General features: G+C 42.8%; 1 protein-coding gene and 1 long non-coding RNA gene across 7 annotated transcripts in view; one reads left to right on the forward strand and one right to left on the reverse strand.

Moving 5' to 3' along the window:
- Positions 1–24053, forward strand: part of SLC22A23 (solute carrier family 22 member 23) — a 110668-nt gene that overhangs the window by 75313 nt on the left and 11302 nt on the right. For 4 of the 6 annotated variants that reach the window (XM_083747267.1, XM_083747268.1, XM_083747272.1 and 1 more), the window contains 5 exons: positions 4363–4465; positions 6787–7019; positions 9671–9703; positions 11125–11248; positions 16750–19896. In XM_083747267.1, the coding sequence (XP_083603393.1) occupies positions 4363–4465; positions 6787–7019; positions 9671–9703; positions 11125–11248; positions 16750–17107 (851 nt within the window). In that variant the 3' untranslated portion in view covers positions 17108–19896. Of the gene's footprint in view, positions 1–4362; positions 4466–6786; positions 7020–9670; positions 9704–11124; positions 11249–16749; positions 19897–24053 lie in introns of those variants that run through there. The other 2 variants (XM_083747269.1, XM_083747270.1) reach the window with 1 other exon arrangement.
- LOC310848508 lies at positions 11478–15380 on the reverse strand. The gene is made up of 2 exons (XR_014566470.1): positions 14749–15380; positions 11478–13802 (listed from the first exon to the last, which is right to left on the reverse strand). It is a non-coding gene; the product is annotated as an uncharacterized lncRNA (long non-coding RNA).

Genomic DNA, 24053 nt, shown 5'->3' on the forward strand with positions numbered 1-24053 from the left:
ATGCACAAACACATGTGCACAGGAGAGGGCTGTGGGCATCTTTTTGAACAAGCTGCCTCTCTGGCTACATTGATGTGCCCTTTGTTGATATATTTTTCATCTGTGCTCCGTAAAATTGCCTTCGGTTTCAGTCCCACTGGCATCGACGGATACTTTCCCTGCAGATTGTGATGTTTATAATATCAGAGGCACTGTAGGAATTCCTCACCTGCTGGCTCTTGCAATACCTGCCTGTTCTTACCTCCAAACGAGAATCTGATCTGGCAAGACACTGCTAACATTCCAAGAAGCAGACTGGAAATAACTTAGAAAATGATATTGGTGTGTAAGCAACCTTCAGAGCAGCTTGCTGAATAAATATTGAAAAGAGGCAGGTAGAATGGGTTAGGCAGCCAATAAGGTGTGTCCATAGTTCATGTAGATATAATGGAGGCATGCTCATTAATTGTTCATTCTTTAACCAATGGATGCATACTGTCTCTGAGAGCAGATGCTATGGAATACCAGTTTCTGCAATCACAGGTGAGAGCGCTGATGTCTCAGGTTTTGCTGGCAGGTTTCCCATTGGCATCTGATTGTCCACTGTGGGATCCAGCGGGTTCTTCTAATGTTCTTATGCAATTCAGCACATATAAAATACATTTTAGCATCAGTCTAGGTAAAGCTAGGGCTCTAAACCTTTGTAGAGGCTAGGGCTCTGAATTTTGCCTCCTTGACTTGTGACAGCACAAGACCAGTGTCTCAAATGCAGGCAAACTACAATATAAGAAGAGTTCTATGCACGACTCTTTAACAGTGAAGCTATCCTCCTGAACCATTCAACTTCTGGAGCTCTTCCAATTGTACAAGTTTGGTTGTGAAATGGATAAATTAATGGATATAGGCAGTGCTTTTTTTTCTTAAAAAGGGGGTACTCTCATTTTGCTACTCATATTGAAATACTGTCCCTCAATGAGGCCAAACTTAGATTCACAAAATGTTTAGGAGCATGCGTACCCCCCCAGAAAACAACAACACTGGATATAGGTACAACACATCTTAAGGCACAGGTTTTAAGCTTTTGATGAGCCTTGCCAGGTGATATGTAATGTCAAACATCTCCAAAAAGGAAAATAATAGAACAATTAACAAATTGCACTGGAAGTGGGGTTGTTTAAAACATTATAAATTTAAAAGCAGGTCTTTTTTTAAAACAACCTCCCCTTCTGCAATTCCAGTTTGCTTGGTTGTTTTGCTAATATAATCATACCTAGCTATGCCTTAACAGCAGTCGATCATGAGAAATCCAGTGGTGACTCCTCTAAGACTCAGCTGAATTTTTTATTTTATGTTTACAAGGCCTTAAACAGTGGAAGGAATCTGATGAGGTGTGCTTGACAATTAGAGATGCACTTCTTTGTTTATGTTGATGATAAGACCTCCATTGTACTAGTAGAATGAATCTACTGTACTGCATGGCCTGAGCCTCCATGATGGAACAGTCTTGCCGAAACTAAGCAAGTCTAAGTCTGGGGTGTGGGTGGTGCTGTGTTCTAAACCCACTGAGCCTCTTGGGGTTGCCGATCAGAAGGTTGGCAGTTCGAATCCCTGCAACAGGGTGAGCTCCCGTTGCTCTGTCCCAGCTCCTGCCAACCTAGCAGTTCGAAAGCATGCCAGTGCAAGTAAATAAATAGGTACTGCTGTGGCGGGAAGGTAAATGGTATTTCCATGCGCTCTGGTTTCCATCACGGTGTTCCGTTGTGCCAGAAGCGGTTTAGTCATACTGGCCACATGACCCGGAAAGTTGCCTGTGAACAAACGCCAGCTCCCTCTGCCTGAAAGTGACATGAGCACCGCAACCCCATAGTCGCCTTTGACTGGATTTAACCATCCAGGGGTCCTTTACCTTTACCTTTAGGTCTGGTCAGTGCCTGGATAGAAGACTGTTGGTGGAAACCCCTGTATGTTGTCCTGAGCCCCACAATGAAGCAAAGCAGTGTAAATGTAACAAACAGATAATATAATAGCAACACAGGCAACATACCCAAGAATCCTGATCTTATTATTTTGCCCCTATGCCTGCCATTGTTTTACACTCTGGTTATGAGAACATCCTCCTCCTGTAGTCTCCCACAATATGTTTGCGTGTTTTTAAGATAACTCTTCTACAAACTCTGTTCCGGCACCTCCTACTTACTCATAGAAATTCTGGATGCAACCCTTTGAGGGTAACAGGGAAGGTTGCTTGTATGCTTATAAAATGAGCTTGCTTTGCCCTACACTTCCACAGCAGTAAAGAAAAAGAATAGGTGCATGTGTGTACTGATGACTCCTATGCTGTTTGGAACTTCTTATTTTGTAGCAAATGGTATGGTTTATCTGTATGATAGTTTTCCAGCTGCGTCCTCGAATTTGTGAGGTTACAGAGAATGATGCCTGCAGTGTACAGGAAAGCCTCCAATAAAGTTTGCAAGAAGATGAGTAAAACATCTTTTTTCCCCTTTGGGGCTTTTCCTCACATCACGTGAAGGGAAAATGTCAAATAGAATTTCCTGTGTTTGTAGTGGGGTAGTGGAATTTGACTAATTTACTCTGGGAGAGACTCGTCTTCCTACGTGTTACAAATGTCAAGGGAAAAAAATGCACAGGGACCATAAAGCAATGTATTTCACAGGACCAATCAGTTAATAAGCTTTGGGGTTATGTTTCTGTGTAAGGGCATGGTGTTAAGCTGACTTTGCAGTTGTATCAGACTTAGGGCAATAATGGCAAATCCTAGGCATGCTAATTTTAATATAGTGCAAAAGAACTCTGGTTACACCAGCCTTCCCCAACTTGCAAATCACTTTTCATATATTAAACAATCTGAGTTACTGTAAATAATAATAAACCCAAGATAGAAGCTGAAGACAAATATTGGGCATCCATTTGCTAAGGTGCTTTAAATTAAATTCCCCCAACCTGGTATTCCCCCCACCCCAGATGTAGTTGGACTACAACTCCTATCAGCCTCAGCCAACATGACTGATCGGACTTGTAGTCCAAAACACCTGGAAGGCACTAGGCTGGGGAAAGCTGAGTTACACAAAGGGATCCTAGGAGAATTTATGAAACATCTGCATTTCAAGATAGGGGGGGGGGAAATACCCCCTCAAAAAAAAAAGTCCTATTCCATTGGACTTTCTAAAAATAATTTGAAAAGATAAAATCAGGCTCTGGTTCCTTTTACTCCTATGTAAGTCACTGCACAGGGGGGAAATCACACTGTTTCAGGTGTTTTCCTATCTATATTTTATGGGATAAGAATGTCATTTCTTTTCACCACAGTGAAAGGGGATGAGCAGTTACATGTCTCTTAACTGAGTCAGGTCTGCCTGCCCATCCACAAACTTGTATTCCCCACTGCAAATTGTGTATTATTGCTTAAGGTAAAAGCACAGGTGTTGAGAATGTATTGTGAATAGGTTAAGATTTCTGCTTAAATATCTCTACTTGAGATGAAACCCGAGATGAAATTGCATCTGGTCAGGCCTCTTGTGAAGGTTATAATGTAGGTGGGTCTGGCAAAAAAACACCTTGGTTACAGTTACTAGGGAAGGAAACACCTCTGGCAGTTAGCAGTGCTCAAAGTGAATGTCACTGATATATTTGCACTGATCAGCGGCCTTTAGAAAGGACTAATATGATTGGAGTACTGAGCGTTACTCAAAAGTCCATACTGGTCTTTGGGTATTTGGGTAAAGACCATTAAAAGGGGATCCTGCAAGCTGTCCACATATTGGTGGTCAGACACAATAGCCATCAGAGTAAAAGACCAGACAAAGCACTGTTGGGAGTCAACTGAAGCTGGAGTCAGGCAGAGAAGAGGCTTGCAGGTAGAAAATTGCCAGCCCGAACAACCAAAACAAAACACTTGTCTACCTTCTCTCTCATACAGAAGCCCTTAAAGTCAGGGGAGGATACAAAATTGTCTCCTGGAGAGTTCTAAACGTACAACAAAGCAACTGGGTATTTACAAGCGTACCCTAGTTCTTAATTCCTGACTTATTTTCAATTCTTACACATGCCTACATGCCCGTGCAAAATATAATGAGAGAAAGAGCATCTAATCCTCAAGTTCTGTGAGACTGTAGCTATGAGACATAGGGGGGTACAATTAACTAAGAGTGCAGTCATCGGATCAAGATTAAATGAGACATACCAAACTCTTTATATTGCACAATCGCCAGACCTGAGAGGTCTATAAGAACTCGAATAGAGTTCACCGTATTATGGAACTTGGAAGGAAGTGATGGAGAATCCATATTGCTGGGTTGCTCTGCCTCATTTCAAAATTAATGATTATTTCCCCCCTGAAAAAGTCAATTGTTACTTTTGTTTCAGAATTGGAGAGAGAACTTGGCAGGAGGCCGAAGAAGGTCTGCATTGTTAAAGTGGTGGGAACCAGGAACCTGTGGAAAAACATTGTTGTGCTGTGTGTTAATTCGTAAGTACAGCCATATTCCTGTACAGTGTGTAACATATTGGTGTCCATGGGGCAATGAGGAAAAGGTGAAGAATGCTCTACCTTTTAGCACACAAGCCCAGTGGGGTGATCTCCAACTTAGAGTAGACCTATTGAAATCAGTGGACTTACTCACTTCTATGGATCTTCTTGGAGTATGGCTAAAATTGGGTACCCCCTACTGTCTTGGATTTGAGCTCTGGAAGTGAAAATCTGGTTGCTCTTCATTCTCCCAAGTGGTTAGTTCGCCCTTGGATCAGACTCAAAAGAGAACTGAATGTTAACACCTGCAGTTGTCGCCACCTCTTCATTGGAATGGGATGTTTTGCAACTGTTTAGAAGAAGCCCTTTCCCTGCCTTCTGTTTTTGCTTTCCAACTCCCTCTCCACCAACTGCTTTCTCCCACTGTTCCATGTTTGTGGTGGGAACACTGGAATACAACTCTAATTGGGGGGAAAGCAGCTTTGCGGGAGGGTTCAATCCACCCTCCCACTGTCTCCAGGTTACATGTTTCCAATACTGCTTCGTGGTGGAGAGGCAACAGGAGGGGTGTTATGGCAGATTCACACTGGGGCTTTTTCCAGTGCATTTTCTGGCGGTTTGTGTTATTTGTTAGCAAGTATCACAAAGCAATTTTTTGTGTGTGAAAAACACCGTACATGCAGTGCTGTTAAGGTGAACAGAGCATGATACAAAAAATCAATGGATGTCTCAAGGGGGCAGAGGGAGGAAGTACAAAACATCCAGATCTTCTTGTTAAAAGTGAAGACATCTGTAGGAAATGTTCACCATGACTGAAAGCATTCAGGTTTGCCAGAAGTCTTTGTCACCTGCAACTGGAGCAAAACATTTTGAAATAAAGATTAAAATTCCCATGCTACAGCAGTAAACTAGCTTAGGGGCTGCAGGGCAGACCACGTGGTACACCTTTCTAGCCACTTTCCACGACTCAGGATTTGCCACCTGAGACAGCTGTCCCACTCTGCCTCATGGTAGGGCCAGCCCTGGCTTACACTCAGGGTTGTATGTATTCTGCAGTCTCATGCAAGTGCAGAAAATGAACTGTATTGGACACTGTGTGTTGAGTCTCTGCTTGCTTTTTTAAATGCGGGTGCCTTCCCCTATTTCGTTGAAGACTGGCTTCACGGTGATATAGTCAATGTCCAGTGAAATATTGCTGAAGAACAGGTCTAGGATTTCTTGTTTTCAGAGGACATGGCTTCAATATCTTACATAGTTCCTTGTCCTTTGCACCAAACTAGTAAGACTGGATAAGCTGTGCAAAATCAAGCAATTATGTATAAAATAAATTTGTATACCATGTACAGGTCACATAATTGTGAAGCATAACATTTCACAGCCCTGATTAATATTTAACCTAGTACCAATGGTACATTTGATGTTGTATAGAACACAAAAGGTGATATCACCCTAGCTCTCTCATCAGTGGTTGCTAGTTGATATTGCAGCTGCCCTAACCATATGTCCTTAAATCTGACACTGGCATCTAGAGCAAATGGGAGGAAGAACCATGTTTATCAGATGACTGATAAATGTAACAATAAAATAAGGTAAAGGTAAAGGTACCCCTGACTGTTAGGTCCAGTCGCGGACAACTCTGGGGTTGCGTGCTCATCTCGCTTTATAGGCTGAGGGAGACAGCATTTGTCCACAGACAGCTTCTGGGTCATGTGGCCAGCATGACTAAGCTGCTTCTGGCAAACCAGAGCAGCGCAAGGAAACACCATTTACGTTCCCGCCAGAGCAGTACCTATTTATCTACTTGCACTTGATGTGCTTTTGAACTGCTAGGTGGGAAGGAGCTGGGACTGAACAACGGCAGCTCACCCTGTCACAGGGATTCAAACAGCCAACCTTCCGATCAGCAAGCCCTAGGCTCTGTGGTTTAGACCACAGCACCACCCGCATCCCTAACAATAAAATAAATTGATGTGGAATTCAGATTTTCTCCCTCTACTTTTTGTAAGAGCAAAGCATTTGGGACTAACCTAAGTCTTTTCCCCTCCCTGCATTCCAGCTTTGAGTTGTATGTCATTATCTAAGAGCGGTAGACTCATAATCTGGTGAACCAGGTTTGATTCCCCGCTCCTCCACATGCAGCTGCTGGGTGACCTTGGGCTAGTCGCACTTCTCTGAAGTCTCACCTCACAGAGTGTTTGTTGTGGGGGAGGAAGGGAAAGGAGAATGTTAGCCGCTTCGAGACTCCTTCGGGTAGTGATAAAGCAGGATATCAAATCCAAATCCAAACTCTTCTGTTCATCCTTGTGTTTTGTCTCCCAAAGGCTGACTGGCTATGGGATACACCACTGCTTTGCAAAGAGTATGATGGGTCACGAAGATAAGATGTCACTCACCAACAATTTCTATGCGGACTACTATACCATGGCAGGGATAACGCTGGCATCCTGCCTAGCCATGTGCCCTGTGGTCGGATTCCTTGGGCGAAGAGGGGGATTGCTGCTCTTCATGATCCTCACTGCTCTGGCTTCACTTTTACAACTAGGTCTTCTCAACTGTGAGTGCAGGCATCCAATTACCACATCCCTTCTGTGTGCCTTGGGTTCACTTTGCAAAGTACTGTGTTTCTGATTTGTACAAGGTTTCAAGCCTGCTGCTATTCTCAGCTGTAGGTGGGGAATTCACTTGTAGGGAAGTATTTTTAAAAACCCCCAAACCTAGCTGTGCCAATCTGATTTGGAGAGAGTGAAGTCCTAAACAGGGAACAATGAAAACAAAAATACATGTTGGCCCTTTGTTCCTTTCCCCCCCTTAGGGTTGGTTTGTCCACATTCCAGCTTTTTCATTGCAGTTGATCGTCCTCCTCTCCGTTTTAATTTTTTAGCACTGATTTGCCATGTGATTCTCGCCTATTTCATTTAGCGTTTACTCAGTCCTGGAACTCTGAGCATCCAGTATTGCTGAAGAAACTGTCTGTGTGATGAAAAAGTGTCATGCGGTAACTGGCACTAGAAAATCCAGCACCTTGGGGTGCAGATATCGTACTGACTCATCCTTCTTCCAATAAAACTAATGGCTATAGCAAGGGCCTTTACATTGTTCCATTTTCTTTGCTTGCTTCCTATTGCAAATACATTCATATTGACAAAGCTCAGAGTTCATCAGGTTTGTTTGAGTGGTTTCTTTTTTAAAGCAAATTACTATCTGGCAATCCAATAGATTATTGGTATTGATTAACTTCAGTGCAAGCATCCTAGAACCTTTTCTCCTTTGATTCAAGGCCATCGCTCTCTACATTTGAACTGCACAGTTTGACTGTATTCACATATCAAATTAAAGCCATAGTTAATGTTTACAGTGGTTTAATACAAATGAATGCATTACTAGTGCTCGGTGCATAGAAGTCCCCACTTGGCTGCACTCTTGCTCCTCAGCATGTTGGAACCAACAAACAAAACCCTTGGTTTGCCATGTGATCTGAAACAGTGCTCTTGACTTTCCACTCATTGTTTCTTTGGGGGGAATGAACTGCAAGCCTGAATTTGAATGTTTTGTTGCTTCTGGTGCAGGGAGGAGCAGAGTGAGGACTTTGGAGCAGCATGCGCCAGCACCTGCTCATTCACATTCAAACATAGTCATAAGAAGCTGGGATAGCTCAGTTGGTTGAGACTCTTAATCTAAGGGTCATAAGTTCAAGCCCCAGGTTAGGCAAAAGATTCTTGCATTCTGTGATTCTATGGAACGTGTATTGTGGTTGAACATGAACCACAAAATTGACCTTTGTTTCTACAAAGGTCTGCACACTCTAGACTGGGCAGAGTCAGTGTAGGAAAAGGAGTCCAATTCTTTAAAGTTAAAAGTTTTAAGGGTTGCACAGAGAAGAGAAGGTTGGCTGGTGTGCCTTTTTTCCAGCACTGCAAGTAGAGCTCTCCCAAGTTCTGAGGATTCTGCTGCTGCAGGAGTAGGTTGCATCAACCAGCTATAGGAAGGGAGAACACCCCTGGGCCATTTGAATGCCACCCATAAGGATTGGATGCAGAGGCAATTTCTCTTCCCAGAGTACATAAAGCACCACTGGGGGCAAACTACTACCAGACTACTTTTACTATGTTCCCTACTTTTAGCCTAGCACTCTCTCCCTTTCAGATGCTAAAAGTGCATCAACTGTGCCTTATGGAAGTTCCCTTTAGCGCCTGTTCAAGAGAAATCTGATTGCATGATACTTGTGGATGAGGCAGGTCTTTCCAAATGACTGCATGTCTCATGGAGCTTCCTATAGTGTCGAATGCATTTTCCTAAGCACAGCTCTTTACATGATTAGCTTATGCAGTACACATACAGGCTAAAAGACATCTAAAAGCTAAAAGCAGCGATGGGGAACCTGTGGCCCTCCATATGTTGTTGGACTCTGCTCCCAGCATCCCCTCTGGCACGACCAATGGTCAGAGATCATCGTTCAGCAACACCTGGAGCCCCAGAGATTCCCCACCCCTGCTTCCAAGTCTTTTATCTGCTCATTGTGTATATTAGCAGTTCATATGGAAATTGCTCAAACATGCCGAAAATGGAGGGAAAGGCATGGAGAGGAGGATCTCAGTTTATGATCACCACAAAGTTTCGAATCCTGAGATTTACAGTATGACTTCCAAGTGGGAACCTTTGAAATTCTGTTATGTAAAAGTTTTCAGAGTTCCTGTGGCTTATGCAAAAATTAAAGTTCCATTCATTGTTCATACTGGATGTGCGCACACACTTAAATAGCTGGTGAATAGTGTTTCAATCTGTTCACTCATGGTTGAGCTTTGGCACAGACAACTTAGTGGGAGGGGGAAAGATTCAGGGTTTTGCTTTCTAAAGAACCCCCTCTGAGAATTACAGCTAATTTTGACTCTTTTTAAAATTCTCCCTTCATTATCAGCATAAAGGCCTTTGTTTGGTTTCTGCACTAATTTCAGGCCTAGAAAGCTTCAGTAGTGTGCCTTCCATTGTTGTTATCTCTCATTAGAATTCAATCTTTCCATTGGGAATCGGACAGAAAATTGCATGTCCTGTCATGTTGGGTGGGGAAAGGGGCTATTTTATGGTGTGATTTGCTTTTTACTTTTTAAATAACTGGCATTTAATTGTCATGTTTTTCTATGCATATTCTTGATGGTCCGTTTTCTTTTTCTCTCTCTTATTTTAATACATTTGTGCTTCTGAATCCAGTGATAGGAAAATACAGTCAACTTCCAGACTCAGGTATAGTTTTCAAGTCCATTTTCGAATGTGATTTATTTTTGTTGAGCCACGATATGCTGACATTACTTCCCTCCCAACCACAATGCATCTGCACCTCAGGCTCACACACTTCTTTCCTCGCCCCCCCCCCCCAGCTGAATGTCTGAAGCTAGCAATCCCATATTTAGAGAACTGGAGGCACCTCACTAACAATGACAATCGAAACTGTTAGGAAATAATGTAAAATTCATTCATTGAAAAATAGTATGTTTTGAGGTTACAGAAGAAAATGCAAAAAAAAAAAAAGTGTCTTGGGTGTTTTTTAAAATCTGTGATAGCAGATTTGCACACATAGCCAGTGTGCAGATATCAAGTAATGAACATGGTTGTTTGAACCAGCCTTCCACATGCTTCTATATAGGCCAGTAGTATTCTTACACGGGTCTTAAGTGGTGGATAGGAATGAATCTGTCTATTTCCAGTCTGTGTTCACACATATGTCCATTTTACATTAATTTGCAAAAAACAAAAACCTGTTAAAATTGCCCCAAAATTACATTCATATATAAATATTTAGTTTTAGGCATGTTTTCTCTCAAAATATGCATGTCTAAACCATTTAGATACATTTTATAAGTTGAGAACTGCACTGGAACATTGGTAAAGTCTGGTGCATAGCCAAGTTCTGAGCCACACATTAGACTGGTTGGTGCAGGTTTAGAAAAACACTGGCTTCCTCAAGCATCTGTAATTGTGGCTGTGCTTCAGTTGGCTAAGGAAAATTGAATATAATATAAACAAAGCTACACCAAGGAAAACATTTCTCCTGCCGTTCTCCATCCTTGGGGAGGGGTAGGTCATCCAGTGGAAGGCAGGTTTTGCCTTCCCTTCAACAGTGTCCAAAAACATGGCACTTTACCCTTCTCAATAGGAATGAATGACTACAGTTTACTTATGTGAAATGGTGAAAAGGTTCACATAGGGAACCACTAGTATAATAGCTGAACCTGTTCTCTGCATTACTGTCTCCTGCATTGTTGTTCTGTGCTGCTGTTTCGTTTTGCCATTGGTTAGTTTTGTGTTTTTAGACAGTGATTTTGTTGGAATTTGCATGGGTGCTTGTCCAGTGCTTGTCCTACTCAGAACAGACTTACGGAAACTAATAAAACTAAGTCATATTCCTTAACTTCAGTGAGCCTGCTTTGAGCAGGACTAGCATTGGCTAGAACCATATCTGTCTTATACTGACATACTTTTGTAAACTGCCCTGAGACCAGCCAGTGATGGGAGAGCTATAACCAAAACTAATACTGTAACTAAATGGCTGGTTTTATTTGGACATAATAATAGTGTTTGGTGGAGGGGAGCAGCTTTAAAAGGCTACTACCTATTGATCATGAATGGGATGGAGATTAAGCTTTTTTTTTGCATGTGTCTCGTAGGTATGAGCGACACTGTAAAGGACAAATTCTCTACAGCGTTTTCCATCGTTGGTATGTTTTCATCCCACGCAGTAGGAAGTCTCAGCGTTTTCTTCTGTGCGGAAATCACACCAACGGTTATCAGGTATGGCCATGAAAAGCTCACTCAAGCTTGAGGAGACCTTCTGAGGTCTCTTGTTTTTGCACAAGGCAGTCCACTGGTACCTTTTTGGGGTAGTTTTGGGGGATGGACACTTTGGAACCAACTCCATTAAATGATACATTAAACCCTCCCCAATTAGTAGTAAATGGTAGCTTTTGCAGGGAAGGTTCCATCAGTACTGCAACATGGGACAAAAAGAGCTTTAAAAAAGAAAGAAAGATATATCCCCATGTGCTGTTTTCTGTTTTCAGGATGCACAGCTGAGTAGGAAATATTTGGGCCAGTTGCTACCCTCCTATCCCAGGGTTGATATGAGGATGCAAAGGCAAATGGACTTTGTGCCCTGAGCTCTTTGGATGCATGTTGGGATTCTGTTTTAAAATAATAAAAAAATAAAGGTGTGTTTGTATATTTTTGGTTAGATCACTAGAAAAGCAAGCCGCTGAGCACGGCATGGTCATGGAATCATAGAATTGTAGCATTGGAAGGGAGCTTCCTGCAGCCAGTCAAAAGCCACACTTTGGTTTCCAAACATTTTGGAAGTCGAACGGACTTCCAGAATGGATTCCGTTTGACTTCCAAGGTACGACTGTACAGCGGCAGTAATAATAGTACTGTTCAGCCTTCTAAAATTGCTGCAAGGATTGTCGAGATTGTGAATTGCTCTGAATATGAGAAAAAAGCACTACATCAGTAAAAACATAAATTAATTCACTTGCTTTTGTTTCATTTCTGTTGCTTGCCACCTTGAACTCTAATAAGAAAAGGGTGATATATTAATAAATAAGTAGATTTTTTTTCTCTGTATTAAATTAAGTTGTTCTTACAAAAATACATTATTGACCTTTAGGTTAATTTTGTGCATCAACTCAGTTGGATTTTTAAGAGTGTCGTAGCTCAAGATGAAACTAATAGAAATCTTACCAGCACACATAGTCTTTTCAAATAAAGCAAGAACAAAAAGAAAAATGTAAAGGACGGAGGTCAGTCAATATCATTTATAGGAACTTCTACTTCCTTTGTCACAAGCAAAAATCTGGTTGTGGACAGCTCCAAATTCAAGCATCCAGAGTGTGTTTTGTCTCCCAAAAGCTACAACACTGAGAGCTGCAGAATGGAGGCTCCTTGATATAACAGCATTTAGTATGCTGATGCCTTAGTTTTGGTTGGTTCCTCTGGTCCCATGCTGCCAAGTACTTTAGGCGTCATTGAAGACTTCTAATTATTTATGCCAAGGAGTTCATTTGTAAAGCTTCTTTCGGGCACTTAACAAAATGAAACTCCTAACCCTGCCACAGTAAACTTGTTGACGAAACAGCTGTGTGTGTTCTTGCTGCTACAAAATGGAACAAGAGAGGGTTTTTTTATAGAACAGGTTACCGTAATTTTGGGAAGAGCGAACGATGAGTAGCAGGGACGCAAGTTGGCAAAATGGTGGCGGTATTTTGGCTACCTAAGCAGTGTCACTCACAGCCTGAGCATTTGAAATAGAGATAAGGATGTGAATGAGCCAAGGCAGCTAGCAAGAGATTGGGGGTGTGCTCTAAAATGCTCCCCACCCCTTTGTAAGTAAAGAGGAGAAGGTTTCTCAGGACTCCAGTCCTGCGAAGCAGGTGCAGCCCATGTACAGATGTGTACTGTGCCATTGTACATCACTTCTGGGGGCTGGCCAAGGGAGGCGAAGGCATACGCAGCCTTCATCCACCGCAGCCAGATGGTGAATGAAAAGATGGAAGAGGCCTGCTCTGTTCAGCGCTGGCACAACCTGCTATATTTATGCAAAGGCCTCCAGTCATCTGCATCAAACAGTGACATAATTTATTTACATTGGCAGCTCATTCTGGGGGCCGCTATTTGGACTCACTGCAGGGACCAAGTGCTTGTGATGAAGGCTTTGCTAAACGCAAGTCCTTCGTACTAGCAGTAGCACAGTGCTTACATCTGTGTATGCCAGTGGAACAGCAGCTCTCTGAATCTGCATTGGTTAGCCATTCATGGCTGGACTCTCCTAACTGGGACCAGGACAGACAAGAACAGGATAGTGTAAAATAAATCTGGATGCAATTTTTATATCCATAGGGATTTGCAAAGCGTGCAGGACTAAGCAGTCTTACGGCTCTATCAGAAGTCTGAGCCCACAGCAAAAAATAAAATAAAAAATGAAGTAGACTTGAAATGCTCTTCTTGCAGAAAAGAAGGGTGGTATGATGTTTGTGGGTCTGATTTCTGAGCACTGAAGTTTCTCTTGGCAGGATTGGCTGGTGGGGGGGGGGCGGGGGGGGGCAGTGCCATGCCTCCACTCTCCCAACAATGGTGTTGCTGCCATCTGCGGTAACAGGAGGTGGTGGCATAGATAATGGTGAGGTTGGGCCTGCTTGGGTGTGCCAGCAGGAGCGTTGGGTTGGCTTTGCATAGCCCTGCCTTACCATCACCCTGCAACGCCCCTGCACTATCCTGGTAAGCAGCCGCCGCTCCTGATTGGATGGTATTTCAGTGTTAGGTCTCCAGTTTTTAGTTGATTAATCGGAGGAAAAAGCTAGGGAAAAAATAACAGTTAGCATTTAGAGAGAACCTGTTAGCATATTCAGAGCTTTTGACAAAGTTTATCTTTTAATCTATACAACTGTACTGCAAGGTCAAGATGAGCATCATAATAATAATAATAATAATAATAATAATAATAATAATAAAATACCCCAGCCACTCTGGGCGGCTCTCAACAGAATACTAAAAACACAATAAAACATCAAACATTAAAAACTTCCCTAAAGAGGGCTGCCTTCAGATGTCTTCTAAAATCAGACAGTTGTTTACTTCCTCAACATCTGATGGGAGGACGTTCCACAGGGCGGGCGCCAATACTGAGAAGGCCCTCTGCCTGGTTCCCTGTAACCTCACATCTCGCAGTGAGGGAACTGCCAGAAGGCCCTCAGAAAGGGACCTCAGTGTCCAGGCTGAACGATGGGGGTGGAGATGCTCTTTCAGGTATACTGGGCCAACGCAGTTTGTCCCCATATTGCCTATGGCCAGTGTTGCACCTGAGACAGTGGTTTCCCTGATGCCATCTAACGAATTTCTGACAGAGAAGTGATTCATACTGGGCACTTTTTGTAGATAAGATGCAGCACTTTACCAGCTCTTGGATTAATTAATTTTAAGCACTATATTCTTTTAAAAATGTGAAGCTACCCAAGCCAAGGGTGGCAGGCCCTTGTAGAAGTGGCATTCCTCCCTCTCACACATGGAATGGAATGGAATCCAGGATAGGGACTGCTGTGACAGGAATTTGTATCATCTGAAAACAAAGTATGATTCCTTCATCTGTAAATGTGTGCAGATTTCATTAATCAACTAAAATTCATCCAATTGGTCAGCTGAGAGTTCTTTAATCTGATGGCACCCTGTTGGCTGACTGAACGACTAACTGATGGGAAGAGAAATATTCAGAATTTTAGAGAGGGAGAATGATAAAGAACAGTAACTAAAAAAATGTCTTTTTCAATCACTGTGGTTCCTCATTATTTTTAAGTGGCTCTGTATAAATCTGAGGAAAGCCTGCTCCCTAGTGATGACAAAAGAGAATTTCACAAGTTAAGTTTTTTAGCGATCTGGAGATAGAAAGTAGACTCACTCATGAAAGCAACAGATGGGCAATTATGAGTGGTTGCCCTTTGTATATTATATCCTAGCATAAGTATCCTCCTTTTCCATCATTGATGTTATTAAGCGGTGTTTGGTGAATTGCTGCAAATTTAAACTAGGCAACATATCCACACTAGTTTCACAATTATAAGACTTCATTGTCTCTGCTTATTTTTTAAATGGCCAGGGTTGGGTTGTGTGGGGTAATTTTTACTCAAAGCATACAGAATTTGGATTTTCAAGGGCATAAAAATTGATATTTCTGGATTTTTTCCCCCCAACTGTGTGTGAAGGATAGTAAATATCTAGGACAATTGAAATGGCCAGGTAAAATCTGAGTAAGATGATGGGGTATAATTGACATGAAATTAACTCTTACAGAACTCTTAGTTTTTTCCTTCAAAAGTACAGATAAATTTGAGGAGTACCAATCGAAGTCTAACCCATTTTCATTCTTAGGTGCCTCTTACTTTTACAGTCGTACCTCGGGTTACATACGCTTCAGGTTACATACGCTTCAGGTTACAGACTCTGCTAACCCAGAAATAGTACCTCAGGTTAAGAACTTTGCTTCAGGATGAGAACAGAAATCATGCTCTGGCGGCGCAGCAGCAGCAGGAGACCTCATTAGCTAAAGTGGTGCTTCAGGTTAAGAACAGTTTCAGGTTAAGTACGGACCTCCATAACGAATTAAGTACTTAACTCGAGGTACCACTGTATAGCCCTTGCCAACCCTAGGAGCAGGTCCGTCTTACCTATAGGCGCTAGGGGTGCGGGGCACCCAGGAGCGCCAGGCTGAGAGTCCGGGGCCCAAGAGTTGAGTCCAGGGGAAAAGCCCGCCCATCAGTTGGAGTGCTGAGACAGGCTCTTCTGCTGCGGGTAGCTCTGCGCCACGAATTTGGGGGCAATCGAGCCAGATCTGGGCAGATCTTTGCACCCCAGCACTGTATATGCTTAAGGCAGCCCTGCCTAGAAGGAGGAGGAGACTAGCTGCTTAATCCAAAATCTGAGCTATCTTCCATCATGTGCTCCCCCTGCCCCCCCTGCTAAAGATGGGCAAAATACATTCACAGTAATAATTATATTAGGAATTGAAGGCGAAGAATGTTAAGGTTGGATGGCTGGGGAGCCTCCTTATTCCAAGAGGAAACTTAAATTATTATTATTATTATTATTATTATTATTATTATTATTATTATTATTATTATTATTTATACCCCGCCCCTCTGAATGGGTTTCCCCAGCCACTCTGGGTGGCTTCCAACAGAATATTAAAATACAATAATCTATTAAACATTAAAAGCTTCCCTAAACAGGGCTGCCTTCAGATGTCTGAATCATTTGGGGCTACGAATTGCCATTTTTTGACACAGTTTAAGCTTGGTTAAGTTGCCAGTGGGATTGCCCTTTCTCTACTGAAGGGATGGAGGAAAGAACTACTTTACGATGCTCCAGGAGAGAGAGCATGATTTTGGAGTCTGAAGCAGCAGAAGGTACACAGCTAAGGACCCATTCCTGTAGAACTTGCTAGCACAAAGTCGGACCTTTCTGCTTTTTGAGGTGCATTTAAAGACCTTTCAGAAGTATACATTATGAAACATGTAGAACTGTTGCTCTTGGTGTTTTAATTGCGATGTTTTAATTGTTGCAAACTGCTTTGGGTTTCCTTATTAAAAAGAAGTTGGTGCATAAGCGAAGCGAATCGTTTCGAAGGCGACTCCGCCGTACGGGCAAGTGCACATCCAATTCTGATCCGTTTATGATGCTAACTGGTAAATCTGTAACCAAACTGATTTTTGTCACCCAAATATATATATATATCTGCATGCTCATTTCCACAGGGGTGGTGGGCTTGGCCTCGTCCAGGCCAGCGCAGGTTTTGGTATGCTCACGGCGCCCATCATGGAGCTCCACAACCAGAAAGGTTACTTCCTCCACCATGTCATCTTTGCCTGCTGCACCCTCATCTGCATCATCTGTATCCTCCTCCTGCCCGAGAGCAAAAACCAGAACCTGCCGGAGAACATTCCAGACGGCGAACATTACACCCGCCAGCCCCTCCTGCCGCACAAGAAGGGGGAACAGCCTCTGCTTCTGACAAACTCCGAACTCAAGGATTACTCTGGCCTCCATGATTCGGCCGCCGTGAACGATGGAGTGACCGAGAGCGTCACGGCCAACGGGATGAAGGCGATGTAGCTGGCCGGCTGGAGGAGAAGGCACTTTTGGTGTGGCAGTGCTTTCCACAAGAGGTTTACAGACCAGTGAAATTAAAGGGACAGATAAATGGGGGAATTGGACTCTGCTGCTAAAGCCACTTCTCGTAGGAATCTTTTGACTGGGGTGCAAATTGCTTTGGAACTAGTAATGGGAGGGGAATGCATCCTCAAAGCATCTGGCTGGAGACAAAACTGCCTGTCGGAACTTTTCTTTTCTTCCTGCCATGAAATGTTTCTATTTATTTTAATGATTCTCCCCGCCATGAAGCACTTTATTCCCTTTTCTCCTTTGTTGACCACAAACATGAAGCCGCGTTGTTCTCCGTAAGAGCAGACATTCCAAGATAGAAATCATGATATTCGTTTTGCTTTTTATTGTCTCTTTGTGCTTTCGTTGGAGGAATGAAGCATCTCCTTGCTGCGACAAAGAATTCTTTGACTACTGACGTTTTAGGTTCAACCAATTTCCTTTGACTCTCCAGATAATCCAGTCCTCCCTACCACCACCCCGTCTTGCAGTTTACCTACTGTATAAGTGTGCATACAAAGCTCTCACTTAAAATTCCAACTCCGTTCTAGGCAGCAGAAATAGAGTTTGGTTAGGGAGCTGTAGTCTGTTTTTTAAAAAGCTGTTTTCTAAACTTGAAAAGTTGCAGTTTCAAGCCTAAAAGAAACCACTGCACAAGCAAACTACGGTTTTTCCTATGGAGATCAGGCATGTGGATTTAAAAGAGGAACGTGTCTCTTTATAAGGAATTCTTACAAGTGTTTACTAATAATAATGATAACAACAATAAGCAATTTCAAAATTCGGTACTCAGTGGTAAACAAGGCTTTACCTAAAGTGGTTCTGACCTAACAAAGGTTCTAGGGACTATAAGGTAGTGCTTTTTCTATGAGAATATTTCCAATTTGGGAAGGGAAAAAGATGGCCAGAAGGGCTTAAGACTTGAACATGCTTGGTCCAGAAGTGGTTAGACTGGAAAGTTCTGTCTAACCCAACACTGGCTTAGCTGCGAGCCCTCCCTGTCCCCCAAAGACTGATTTTAATGGACTAATATGAGCGATAAGCTGTAAATGAAATGATATGATAAATTAATGCTTCAGATTAGGGGAAGAGGAGATGGGGAGATGGGGAATAATAAACCAAACAGGCTCTTTGGATGTTTAATGGAGACCAGAGTGGTTTCCTTATGAGATTTGTAATAGTGTTTTTCCAAGAATAGGTTTGCATATTATCAGCTGGCTGCCATTTTCCAACGTGAAAGCTTATGGGAAATGGCCACTTGAAGTGCACCAAAATAAAAATCCCAAGTGCTCTTGTAGGATTTTTCCTCCCCTCCCCCTCCCCCAAATGAACAAATGCATTGACCCCGTGTGGTTCACTTGGCTGAAAACAGACGTCCCCTGATCCTAAATGTATTTAGACACTGAAATTCAACAGAGGTTGCTCCTGCTTAAAATGGGTTTAGGATCAGGATGTCAACTAAGCAAAAAAAGAAAGAGCAACCCACCAACAGCCCTCTTCCTTCCTCTTCCACCAAAAGCTAGCAACAATTTAAATGTTCCTAACACAAACAGATGTTGGCTGCTCAAGCCGTGTTTGTTGCGCAAGAGCCTTGCAGAGCCAGCTTTGTGCAAGGATGTTCTGGAGTTGCAGCTACTTTGCTTATAGTTAACTATCCCCTTCCCTCCCCTTCCACTCAGACCATGCATTTGTGATTGCCCAGTGGTACAGCCATTTAAATGAGTGCAGCAGCCAGATGTGTGGTGACGTGTAGATCCATCCATTTGACTGTCACTTTGTTTGATGTACACCTTGCATTTGTGGGTGAAGGAAAGGGACTCTTTTCCCCCTCGTGTGCTTTCCTCCCTGCTGTGACCCTTCTTTGCTCTATATATTGTCTGTTAACTTGCTTGTGTTTCTTCTTCCTTCCTCTGTCAGGCTGCCTTTTGCGTTCCTGCGACCAAGCCCACAAAGCGGCTTGTCGTATAGCAAGTTGTGCAGCATTTCAGTGCTGGCTTTTTGCTAGGAGGGCAAAATTGGCCTGATCTAAGAGGCAAGAATGTATGTACTTGAGAAGAAAAAATGACGTTGTTGTAAAGCTGGTAACTTTCACACAGAGGATGAGACACTTGGGGAAATCTTTCTCAAGCCCCGTTGAGGGAAAGACAACAACACTGAATAGATCAGTGGTTTATATATGTGTGTGTGTGTAATTTCCCCCCAGAAGTGCCACTACTGCATTCACCCGCGTGGGACTTGAAAAAGTGCAAGCCCCCTCTTTCTTACACTCTCTAATAAACTGTCTGGCTTCAACCACAAAAAGGCCATTTCTTCCTCTCCATTCTTCTTTTATGTCGAGACTATTACAACCTCGCAGTGAAAAGATAAGGCCTCTGAATTGTGCAGTATTCATGTGCCAAATTTGTGTAACGCCTTTTATATAATGCTTGTTAGCAAGCGACCTATCAGGAACATCCTAGCATTTCAGTAAAATCTATGAAGTATAATATAAATTTTTCGTTGTTTTTAAACTAGAGTGGGGCCCTGAAAAGCATTTGAGAGAGAGAGAATTTGGTTATGGACGTGCAAAAGTTCCAGGCCAACACATAGAGCACTTTTGCAATCCTTGTGGTACAAAACAGATTTTTAATTCCCCGTCTCTGTGCATATAGTCTTAGAATAGTGTAACGAATCATGTGGACCACATGCCAGCCTGTGGAGTTCATTGCATTTTAACGCCATTAAAGTCTTTGTTGTGCTCATTTCTTTCGCCTGCTGCGCTTTCTGCTTTCCTGTTCTGATGTGATGCTCCTTAACTTTACAAACAAACAAAAGCAAAAGGAGTTTCTCAACATATTTAATGGACTGTGTAAAGTGATGGGAGCACTTGGTGATTTTTTTAAAAAAAGAATTATATAAAAATTAACCTTTCGATTTTTCTCCCCTTTTATTTATATCGTTGGGAATCTCACTTTTTGAATCAGTACTTCACATTTTGTTTCCAGCTTATTTTACAGTTTTCCCTCGGTCCAAAAGCAAATGTTCATTTCCCTTCGGAATAGTACTTTTGCTGAAGATACCATATTTTTTCCTCTATAAGACTCATTTTTCCCTCCTAAAAAGTAAGGGGAAATATGTTTGCATCTTATGGAGCAAATGCAGGCTGCGCAGTTACCCAGAAGCCAGAACAGCAAGAGGGATTGCTGCTTTCACTGCACAGCGATCCCTCTTGCTGTTCTGGCTTATGAGATTCAGAATATTTTTTTTTCTTGTTTTCCTCCTCCAAAAACTAAGTGTGTCTTGTGGTCTGGTGCGTCTTATAGAGCAAAAAATATGGTACTTTAAACATTATTTTGATAGCATCCAGTACCTCATGGTGCTTAACAGATTCAAATCAGCTTTCAATGAAGAGACGAGATTAGCATTAACTTACCATCCAAACAAAGATCTCTACTGAATTTGCTGCACTACGGTCCTGTATAACTTGTGAAAAGTACTTCTCCACTGTGCCCTGCCAGGTGCTCTGTTCTGTAAGTCTCAGGCAACCAAGGTTTCTGGAAGCCCCGATATCTCCATAGCATGTAGCTGAACACAGCTCACCACCTAAACCGGTTGCAAGTTGTTAAAGCCTTACCATAATGTGATGTTGACATATCCTTAGGAACCAGGGGTTCTGGACTGCCCAGTTGTTAGCTCCTCATTCGCATATCCTTTGTGTCCTTAAGACAGGCCTGTCAGCTGCGTATCAAAGCTTGTCAGCCATTTGAATTGGCTTTCTGTTTTTGCATTGGCTGTCTGGTTTCCATTTCACTTTTTAAGGCTTTGCAACAGTGTACAAGGGAGGCAAGGGACGCGGGTGGTGCTGTGGGTAAAACCTCAGTGCCTAGGACTTGCTGATCGTAAGGTCGGCGGTTCAAATCCCCGCGGCGGGGTGAGCTCCCGTCATTCGGTCCCAGCTCCTGCCCACCTAGCAGTTCAAAAGCACCCCTAAGTGCAAGTAGATAAATAGGTACCGCTTTATAGCAGGAAGGTAAACGGCGTTTCCGTGTGCGGCACGGGTGCTGGCTCACCAGTGCAGCTTCGTCACGCTGGCCACGTGACCCGGAAGTGTCCTCGGACGGCGCCGGCTCCCGGCCTCTTGAGCGAGATGAGCGCACAACCCGAGTCGGTCACGACTGGCCCGTACGGGCAGGGGTACCTTTACCTTTTACTTACAAGGGAGGCAGGCGATGTTTTGTGGAAGGTTGTAGGGGCACCATTGACCATGTGCACATTGTTTGCACATTGTTCTGTGAACCGCCCTGAGACTTCCAGGTATAGGGCACTATCTAAATTCAATTAATAATAATAATAATAATTCAGCCTGCAACCACTTACTGCACACCTGTTTTGAGCAGAGATTAAAAGGAGCAACTGTGTACATCACAAGCTTTGGCTGGGTATAAATAAATAAATAAAGCAAGCAAGCAAGCAAGCATCCTCTGTTGCACCATCTTCATCTCTGCTTAAAAACAATCTTCTACCTCCAGGCTGGTCCTGGTCAGTTCTTCCTTAGCAGAAAAAGGCTGTTCGAAGATCACCCTCATACGAGCGAGGGAACCAGATCATGCAACCATGCCTTCATTGGTAGTGTTTGCTGTTTGTTCCCTTCACAGAGTCAGTGAACACTCCATTAAAAGTAATAATTTGACATTGGCCAGATATCTGGTGCCATGTTCCCCCCCCCCCCTTTGCTGGTAAATACAAGGGAAGAGTTCATGGGAAAAGGAAGACTGTAGCAGTCACTGCAGCCTCAGTCTGTAGCAGTTGTGGTTTTCAGTCACCTCTACTGACTTCTAGCTGTGACTGAGGTGAAGGAGCTGAGTGCTTGAGGACATCTTGTGCTCAGGTCAGTTTCCGCCATGCTACCACAAGCCATACTAAGCATGTCAGTGGGGCTGTGCCAAAGACTGATTCAGCCTATAGCAATGCAACTAAAAGACCAGCTTTAGTACACAGGATGGCTGAAGACCCATGGTTGCTGCAGGATGATGACTTAAAGTTGATTGCCAGGTGATTCTAGATGGACACATAACATTCAGTACTCTTCATAGAAACCCATGGAGTGGAGGTCAAGAACCAAGGCAGCCAGTCATTCCAATTAATAAAACCTCAAGTAGTTGCCAGGTCTGAAGATAACAGAAACCTCACTTTGAGTTCATCCTAATAGGGAAAGCACTAGTAATCAACTACAGTCATACCTTGGCTCTCAAACGCCTTAGTACACGTACATTTTGGCTCCCGAACGCCGAAAACCCAGAAGTATCCCGGTTTTCGAATGTTATTTGGAAGCCAAACGTCCGACACGGGAGTGCAGGAACAGACTCCCGGAACGGATTAAGTTCGACAACCAAGGTACCACTGTATAGACTTCAGTCATTTCCCCACTTTTCTATGAGCCAAGATTGGTCAGTTTGTCTAGCTTTTTCATTTTTAAATTTAGCACTGAAATATTTTACTTAAAAACCCATTTTAATAGCATTAATCAGGACTGATTTTTATTTATTTAGGTTTTCTGTGTCCATTTATGTTACCAAAACACTATAAAGATGGGGTAGAATGCAGTTATAATGATGCATCCCCTCTATGAGATGGGGATGTTTTGAGATACAGGCTGCTTGATTATTACTAATTGGAAGTATTTCATTTATATTGCCAGTTCCGAAAGCCAAATAGAAGGGGGGCGGGGAATCACCAAACGCAGAAGTGCCATTATAATGAATTCTGGATGTGATGTCAAGTTGCATCTGTAGCTGGGACAGAAAGAAACCAGTTAAGCGTGGCAGATCTTCCACACTTAATTTCTAAAAAAATGTTAACGAAACCTCATTTTTAAATGTACTCTGTGAAAACATTTTCTTGAGAATGGAGTAGTGTGCTTATGTCTGTAGTGGGTGAGATTTCCTTCCCCTTCCCCTCAGTTTGATGATATTCTACTAACTAATCGTTGTTACTCTACAGTTGTTCTTTTTTTTATTAAAATAAATCATGGGTGGTTTGGTGGTGCTTCATAGCACAAGCTTAAAAGTTAACTACTGAAGAACCATCTTAAAAGCTAAATGTCTGCATGATGTCACATCCGTTGTACCTGCTGAACAACTTTATATGTAAATGAACAGGAATAAAAGACATTGCCCCATTAGAAAAAAACAATACCCCACACTCGTCTGTCTTGCCAGTGGTACACTATCAACCTCTTTAGGCAGGTACCTGATTATTATTATTATTATTAACTGAAATATTTAAATATACCTGTGTCTAGTGTCAAGGCAACTTATAGGCATCCATAAAAGCGTGTTAAAACATTAAAAATCATATCACACCTGCTCTCCATTGGATCCATCCCATCAGTTTTAAGAGTTGTAGCTCACTAACCAAGTACATGCAATCCTGATCCAGTCTCCAGCATTTCAGGGATATGTCTGGGAAAGGGATCTAGTCTACGAACCTACAGTACCATAGCCAGGCACTGAACACAATACTGAGCTAGATTGGCCCCACGGCTTGAATCGGGCATAAAGCGACGTCTCATGTTCCCATCAAAGATGAGCGACAAGGCACTGCCATCCCTGCGAAACGCCAACCTATTAAACTTTTCAAACCGAGAGAGCCTTAGTCTTCATGACTAGTATCTCATTAAGCTCTCCTCCTGCATCCATGCTCACACAGGAGAACTTCCCGTTTGGAAGTTCTTGCATTATCCATTTGTTTAAAGCAGCCTTCCTCCCTCAATCTGCTGACTTCTAGCTGTAACTGGAACTACAGTTCCCACCATCCTTGGCAACTGGCTGTGATGGCAGCAGCTGGTGGAAGTTGTAGTCCAACTACAGGCCACTAGGTTGGAGGTGCATTTGAAGCATCTCTCCAGCTTCAGATTTAC

The sequence above is a fragment of the Podarcis gaigeae genome, assembly GCF_964106915.1.
Source record: "Podarcis gaigeae genome assembly, chromosome: 7".
Classification (NCBI taxonomy): Eukaryota; Metazoa; Chordata; class Lepidosauria; order Squamata; family Lacertidae; genus Podarcis; species Podarcis gaigeae.